This window comes from Rhinichthys klamathensis, unplaced genomic scaffold, assembly GCF_029890125.1.
Source record: "Rhinichthys klamathensis goyatoka isolate OS25496 unplaced genomic scaffold, OSU_Roscu_1.1 h1tg000006l_1, whole genome shotgun sequence".
NCBI classification, from domain to species: domain Eukaryota; kingdom Metazoa; phylum Chordata; class Actinopteri; order Cypriniformes; family Leuciscidae; genus Rhinichthys; species Rhinichthys klamathensis.
The window spans coordinates 1,387,323-1,396,228 of NW_026606559.1; the positions used below are offsets into that span (position 1 = coordinate 1,387,323).

General features: G+C 38.6%; 1 protein-coding gene across 1 annotated transcript in view; it reads right to left on the reverse strand.

The window, feature by feature from the left end:
* si:dkey-22o22.2 (neural-cadherin) overlaps positions 1–6,736 on the reverse strand; it is a 116,663-nt gene extending 109,927 nt beyond the window's left edge. Inside the window, 1 exon segment of the mRNA XM_056257029.1 lies at positions 5,838–6,736. Within this exon segment, the coding sequence (XP_056113004.1) occupies positions 5,838–6,531 (694 nt within the window). The 5' untranslated portion in view covers positions 6,532–6,736.
* Positions 6,737–8,906: the final 2,170 nt, after the last annotated feature.

Sequence of the window (8,906 nt, forward strand, 5' to 3'; positions counted from 1 at the left end):
TTTCTCACCAGCCCTGTTCAGCCCTCAGTAACACTGATTCAAACTGACCCAGACAGCTCTCCAGGGCTTCATTTACAACCAAAAAAGATCATTCTGTAAAGCTTTGGCTTCGTCACAATAGTATATCCTGCAGCGGTCTCTGAACTTCTTACACACACACACACACTCGCAACAGCATGAATTTAAAGGCACAATTAAAATCGCTTCGTCTCAAACAACCGCCCATCACCCCATGCACAATGTGTGATCTTCAGAATAACTCAGCGCAGGGTGAAATCTCCTGTGCACATTGCTATAATAGTCCCTCTCTCTAGAGCAGGGGATCGTGGTCAGGTCCTTAGGCTAACCACAGCAGATGGGGAAAGGACTAATTGTACAAACCAAACGAACGGGTGAGAAACGGGTGGTCTGAGATGCCTCTGAGCATTTGAATTCCTTCTGCCGGTTGAATGTGTCACTGAAGGGCACAGGGGACAAGAAGATTCCAAAAAGAAAACTTTATGATCTGATGACAGGTGATTGATGAAATATTTAAAGAGTTATATTTAGTTAAAAGGTGTCTGGCAGGGGAGGAGAGTAGGTCATTGTTCTCTCGTGGATTTATTGTCAGTGCATAAGTGATGTAGAAGTAATTAATGGACCACTACAGATAAACAAACCTCCTCAAACTGACAGCATGCCTAAGTGAGCATCTCTTCAGATGACTAATGAGTGACATCTCTAATCACCTGCCCAGGGCGGCCATCACAACCATCTGCAACGCTCACATTTCTCATTCTAAATATCACATATAATAACAACAACACTCCATTTCATATTGTTTATTGTTCCAATACTTTGTCATGGGCTTATTACAGGAACAATCCCACTGGAGTAACCTGGGGTTAAGTGCTTTTCAAGGGTGATGGTTCATGGCTCAATTCTTGTGAGCACCAAATTAACAACCTGCCATTTACCAGGCCTCTCTGGTTCACACTACTCTGCAAGATTCACATTTCAAATTTCATTCACATTTCATTTCTATTTCAAAGTAAATGCTGTTCTTCAACTTTTATATTCATTAATCCTGAAAAATAAAAATGAAACGGTTTCCACAAAAATATTAAGCAGAAATATTTAATAAGAAACGTTTTTGGTCACCAATTCAGCATATTCTCATAATTTCAGGATTATGCGACACTGAAGACTGGATGCTGAAAATTCTGCTTTGCTATCACAGCAATAAATTGCATTGTAAAATATATTAAATTAGTAGACATTTTATTTTAAATTATAATAATATTTTACAATATTATTTTTCCTGTCATTTTTTATCAGATAAATACAGCTTTAGTGAGCATAAGACACAGCCTATATATATATATATATATATATATAAAATACATTTTATGTATTATATGTATTTGTATTTATGTGTTTATGCATTTATTTTTTCAGACTTTCCACCTGACCTGGGTGTTCACAGAGCTTGAGCTAGGCTAGTGTGTGTAAGAAGAGGCGATACTCAGAACAAATCAAGTGCACGTAGGAGACAAAAGGACAAGCTTCCCCTAATTACAACTAAAGTACACTCGACATTTCTGAGCTCGGAGGGAGAAGAAGGACGATTGGAATATAATGGGTCTTGAGCCAAAGAGAAGCCACAAAACTCCACTGCTTTAGAGCTGTGAATATCACTGTCAATGCAAGGTCACCGATCCATGCCCTTGCACTTTGCTGGCCCCTTTTTGATTTGCTTTTATTGACATGCATGAGGTGACCGAGGGTGAATGGGAGGGTGGGTCCAATGGAAGCCGGATGGAAACTCCATGTACTGATGGTTGAGGTTCATTAATAATGCACAGTCATTAGACACCAGCCAGCATTCACAATAACTTGCAGTGGCAAAGTGGCTGAACATCATTCATTTTCAATTGAGAGTTGCTGATTTCTGGCAACATGAGAGAAACAATAGTAGTAGCAGTAACCTGACAACAAAGTTTGCCATCCATAACATATATGTTATACCATGAAAATATGCTCTTCCAGAGTTTTTTTTCCCAATGTGAATAAGTTTATCTACACACAAATCACAATCATCAATCGTCATATTCTTTTAATTAAAAAATGAGGGAAACTTGAACCCTTCCCATTATAAATTGCCCCTATGAATGAAAGCTTTAGCATAAGTTCTGCCGGGAAGACTCAATTGTTACGTCACTTATTACCTTCTCATCTATCCAATCGTGTTCTAATACTTGTGGTATAAAAGAGGTACTTACACATGTCTGAGTTCGCAGATGCTGACGCTTCCATTCACCTCCATCCTCCCCACCACCACCATGATGGTTCTTTCCCCTCCATCCTCCCCCACCACCACCAGGATGGTCCCGTCCCATACCTCACAGGGGGTCGGCTGCTCCCCTGCCTTCGTCTTCAGGCAGGAAATGCAGAGTCCGGACCCTCGGATTGCGAGCTACGGACGGGGCCTAGGCCAAAGAACTTTATATCATAATATTGCTTGCTGGGCTGTTAATAAATGGTTAATTGTTACAGTGTTATTCTCCCGAGTCTTTCAGGTAGAAATGGAAATTAAGTGGAACTTTGGACTTAAGTTTAAAAAACAACAACGTGCTAAATGTTCATACTGTATGTAGGATTTGTAGTGGGCCATGACACAAAGATGGCCACTGTGGTTAAACCAAGTAAAATAATAAAAAAAAAAAAGCTGGTGGTTTTGCAATATTAATACATAGAGGTAATTACTTATGGTCAACCAACCAATTTTACAATTGTTGGACCACTTGCGATAGAATGACCCAGACAGAAAAAGTTGTTCTTCGTGAGGCTTTTTTAAACTTTCATGAGTGTATGGATTCTTTAAGGCTGGAAAAGAGAAGAAAGCGTACAGCACGCAAACCATTATCAGTGTTTACCAAGCCAATGAAGGCACCACAGGGATGGTCTTTATGAGGATTAGAAAGCTGCCCCGCGGTCCCGACTGTGTGCGCTGCATAGTAATGCTAATGCTAATTGTGCAGGACAAACTGTTAAGCCTCTCTGCTCTATGAGTGACTTCTTGATTAAATGGCAAGTGACATTGGGGTGAGTCAACCATACTGGTGTCTCTCATCCAGTACTGCCGTTATACAAATGTGACAGGCCAATAATATTACAGATATTCTGAAGGCATATAGTGCTCCTGGTAGAGTATGAAGCTAGCAGTGCCAAAGTCATGGGTTCGATTCCAAGGAAACTGGATAGACAGATAAAATGTTTATTGCAAACATACAAAAAATAGCAAAAGAATCAAGAACCGGGAAAAAAGAATCACAAATATATTGATACAGGACAGCCCTTATTTTTATGTGCGTGCTAATATCTTATTTTTGCAAAGACGCTGGCAACAAGAACAAATAAACTGCTATTTACAATTCACTCCAAATTACAACAAAAGGAAAATCTCATATGAAAAATGTCTGGCATCAGGTCTGCATCTATCCAACTGTGCAGTTGTTACCTGGAGAAGCAACTTTGAGTCAGATATCAAAGACTACAGGGACTATGAGTGAGTATGTCTTCACTCTGTTAACACAGATGGGACTTTCTCATCCAAACTTTGCACATAAACGGGACAAAACAAACAGTGCCGTCCCAAAAGCACTCAAACGGACTGTGTTAGCAAGCATGAGGCTTCACAATGGATTCAAAAATAATTGTCTCCCAGAAGACCCTGCATTGGCTTGACTTCACCATACAAGTGCTTGGAGAGAGAAAGTCCTTCAAACTGCCTCCGAAAATGAGACAAAAAGCTCTTCTACTGCCAACAGGACTGTGTTTCCATTGTGATGAATTCTCACAGAAGAGTGGAGAGGACACTTCACTGTGTTGTAGTGTTTTAAAGAGAGGGCAGTGTTGAAATGACAGAAAGGCTAAAACAAAACCTGTTCTGGTCTTTGTAGACCAGACTAGGGTATTAGAAAATGCAGTCCAGACAGTATTTTTGTCAGTGAAATGACAAAAATGGTTAGAGCATGCCAAAAACGCAACCAGTGTAGTCCCACAACCACGAAACAAATGTCTCTTATGAAACATTTTTTAGTGAATCAAAAATATGCAAATAGCTCTAAAAGACAAATGACCAGTTTAAATCAGTCTGAAACACTGTGTAATGGACCATATAACTAAAAGATTACTAAATAAATTATATTTTAATCAAATGGAATCGAAATCTACTTATGAATCGGAATCAAATAAAATGTGTGAATTACAGGACAGGACTGCTACAATGAAGAAATAAGTCAAAATAATCAAATGAGATGAAGTAGCCTATCTTTCACTAAATTATCTTAAAAAATAAAAAACATGCAACATGTTTATTTAATATATACACAATTTTAAAAAATAAAGTTCTTTATCATCGCTGTGAAACCCCCCTTTTGGAACCTTTATTTTTAAGAGTGTAGTTTTTCCAGCAAAAATATCCATATCCTCATGTATACAAGAAATAAAATAACTCTTATAAATAAGACTTTGGTCATACTGCCCACCCATATAGTCTAGACATATGTTAGGCAGATGATACATAGATTCTTAAGTGTAGGAAAAACCTCTTGTTTAATTTTAAAAAGCCACATGTCTTCTGTTCACTGTTGATGATAGAGCTACAAGCTCTGATCCCAACTTAAATTATCCTGTAGCTAATTCTCCAATCAGTAGATGCGAGATCATTACAACAGACAAGACATTCCTCCAAGGATTTGGAAAACTTTACAGAAATGTACATACTACATATTTTCTCTTTTCAAGGGAACAGTGGCACCATTTTTTTCAGAGGAGCAATTTCAGTAAACATGTCAAGAGGCAATCCAGTCTCTGAATTCACTTTGTCAAACAATCACAGAGATGACCTCAATCAGAATCGCAAACAACCCCAATGGTGTACTCAGGTGATGGACTGGGACCTTTGCTTGCAAAAACAAACATTTATATCCCCCAACGTCAACTACACATCTGCCCCAAAGGTATTTGAGACCACATGTGCTGTCTGGTGACTTCCAGGTGAATAAATATCACTAATTACCCCAAACAAACATTGAATAAAGGTTTGCTTTTAAAGCTCTGATTAGCAAAATCAGACCTGCATGACATCAACCACTTAAGCTAAGCTCTTAGTCATAATTAGAAGACTTTCTCCATAACATTTGTTCACTTGAACCCAGTTACTTGATACAAAGTGATCTCATTTGAGTTCAACCAACATGTGTATCTGTTTCACAATATTTCAAGCTGAGTTCTGAGATGTAGGCCTACCATACCATTACAATAAACACCACATATGCAGCATCCCATCAACTAAAAACTCATTATGACGCATACGCATTCCTTTGAATATTGTAGCCTACATGCCTATTGGATGTGGGATTTTTCCCTGAAGCTGTGAGGCGCAGTGAAAAAGCAAATAACCCCCTTAAAGATAGAAATATTGATGGTCCAGGAGTAGGACGATGCACTCTGCTTCATGGACATGGTCGTGCTCAATTTTCAAATCGAATGCAAACTTAAAGGAACAGTTCACCAAAAATGCAAATTCTGTCATTAAGCTACTAAAATGACACGTTAGGCAGAAAGACAATCTCAGTCACCATTCACTTTCATTGTATGTAGGCTAAAAGGTGCAATGAAAGTGAATGGTGACTGGACGGAGTCTCACATGTTATTTTGTGTGAAGAGAAAGTCAGGTTTTGAACAGCATTGTGCTAAGTGAATGATGACATAATTTGCATTTTGGGGTGCGCTATCCGTTTAAATAACACAAATAAACGCATAAACTGTGAATTTAAAAAGGCTGAACATACCTCTCGTGTTGTGGATTTTAACCATGACCTCGGCTGTTGACATCAAACGATGCGCTAAATACACGCGTCCCAAGTCTCTTTCTATCTGAACCGGTGAGTGTCCGTCCGAAACCACCTCGAACCACTTCTTCTCGAACTTCTGGTCCGGTACCGTAAAGATCAAGTCTCCGACTTTCACATCTTCGGACACTGTAACGGTGTAGGATACTGCTTCAGAAACGCCTCTTGGCTTCCTAACTCGGCTTTTAACATCGGTAAGAATCTCTATTCTGTCAGTTGTTACGTTAAATAGTCGTGTATTGTCGTTTTTATCAAGTATCTCGATTTTAACCGCCACTTCTTCAGCTATTTTATTGCAGCGCGGCAAGCGCGCGACCAACGTATAGCTAGATTTGGACTTCACGTCAAAAGTTTTGGTGGTTTTTAAAACGAATCCTGTGTTGTCCAGATATTCAAGAGAGAAATCCGACGAGTTCTCCCCTGTCAGAACTGTTTTAAGTCCAGGCAAGTTTGATTTTTTGCATTTGTCTTCCAGAGGAAAAAGAAACCCAGCGACAACAGTTCCAGGCGGTGCGTTTTCCTCAGTTTGTCCATAAAAAACAGTCGAATGCACAAACGGAATGGCAATCAAAATAATTAAAAAACATGCAGTAGAAAATCTGAAAAAAGTCGGATTCCGTAAGTGCGCCCTCATTATTCCATCAATTTTGCAACTTTGTCCTTAAAATCTGACTTTTATCCCTTATGCATCAATAACATGCTACAAATGTAGCCCAAGCCACCATTCAATAAGATAAAATAGCTTTTTGCACACTATCTACGGTTTAAGTTTTCAATACAATATGTCAGTGTTTTGTGTGTTGCTCCTCGACCGGCATCATTCAACCACGCTCTCACTCATTCCCACATCCACCGATACACAGCATCTCCATGTGGTACCCATGGCCCCGCCTTCAAAATGTGAGCCAATCACAGTGACGGAGGGGTCGGCCTGGAGGTATAGACCCTCCCACTAAATTTAAATAGATATGCAGCTTTCAATAGTCAAAAGTTAAGTAAAGTTTTCAAGGATGCAGTTTAAATTGTTGAAAAGACATGGGTATTCCTTTCAGATGGTTTTTACAGCGACATTACTATTCAGAAGTTTGGGGTCAGATATATAGCCTATATTTTTAAAGAAATTAATACTTTTATTCAAAAACACATTAAATAGATCAAAAGTGAAGACTTTTACATTGTTAGAAATGTTTTGTTTCAAATAGGACTAAACAGTACTTTCTATAGTTTTTTGAGCACCAAATCAGAAAAAGGATCATGTGACACCCGAGGACTGGAGTAATGATGCTGAAAATCCAGCTTTGACATCACAGCAATAAATAACATTATGTTCAAATAGAAAAGTTATTTTCAAGTTAAATAAAATTTCACATTATTATTGTTTAACTGTATTTTTGATTAAATCAATGCAGTAGATTTAAGCATAAGAGAACATAAATAATAATAATTTACCATCTCAACTAGTTATTTATATAAGATGTCACAGATAAAAAGCAATTTAACAAACTAAATGAAAAAAATATATAAAAACAAAAGCCAAAATTTCTTCTCACTATGGAGAATCCATACATTTTTCTTAGTTTCACTGTTGGCATAGTCACTGCATTATGCCTTTGTTGGGTGCCATATTTCATATGGCTGCTCTGAAACACTATTAGACAGAGGGTCAAGGTTTGGCTGGTTATAGCTTCAGCCGCCATGCTGGTAGATTCCATATCCACCCCTCACTCAAAGTCATCTGGCTGATGGGTTCAGTTTGAGGCACAATGGACATGCACAGACAGGTAAGATCGAAACAAATCAGCCTGTGATGTCAAACATCCTGCTGTTGGTGCTACAATGCCGAGCTAGAGAATATTTTATTTCCATAATCCGTATGGTAATAAATGAAGCCGCTTTGTATTGCAAACAAAACCTTTTTTTGCCAAGAGGTCAATTCACGATCATAGTTATTTTCTTATTAAACCACATTTCATTTTTCCCTTTCATTCCTTTTCAGTTTGGTAATTAGCGCTGGTCTGTAAGTGCTGGGTATTCCGTGATGTTCCATCATAGAAACGCATAATGGGCACATACTGCATGTATTGTCTATATCGTCAAGGCAAGGAGATGAATAGGATGGGCCCGATTCCAGTCTCCTTCTTTTGATGTGTAACAATGTTTTTCAAATCGAACTGCTTTTCAAATGGAAATGAAATTAACAGATATGAGTGCTATTATTGATTCTGTAGTGGGGGATTCATTACAGAGTTTTTTCCCCCCTCAGCACTGTGTTGTTCTGTAACCATTATATTGGGCATCTGCAAGGGAGCAAAATTATTCAACATTTTTCAGGGTTTTCAAGTAATTCTCTGTCACTTTGCAGAAATATGAAACAGTCAAGGCTTTTCATTACTGAAAGGAACACATTCAAAAAACTGTCATTACTTATAATCTGCTGTTCCAAACCCGTATAATTTTCCTTTTTCTGTGGAATACAAAAAGACAAGCTTTGGAGAATGTTTGTGTTCCTCTGTAGGCTATAGGTAAATGACTGTTATTGGCCAGATCTTTAGGCGCTGTTTACACCTGGTATTAAGATTTGGACAATTGTTTTGGTTTGATTGGATAACACATAGACGAGGTAGACACATACCCGTCTACACCTGGTGTTTTAATTTGTCTCTTTTGTCCTATGGGCGGGTTAATGTATGTTTTTTTTTTCAGACTTCGAACTAATGGACGAAATAAGCTTGCGCAATTTACATATGAACACGCCCAGAGACGACGGAAAAACATACGAAGAGCAGCAGCTTTTGTTTCTGCTCTGACAGCCACAAGACCATGCCGAACCCTGTGAGTGCGTGTTAGAAATCAGGAATGGTGAGAGAAAAATGTGCTTGGTACGTTTATTCGTCTTCAAACCTTGGGTCTTCAGTCGACAAAGTTTAAATCCCTTCTGGCTTGCGCACTTCACACAATGTTTATGCGTTAAGTCAGTAGGAGAGTAGGTGGTCTTTTGCGGCTGTTCGA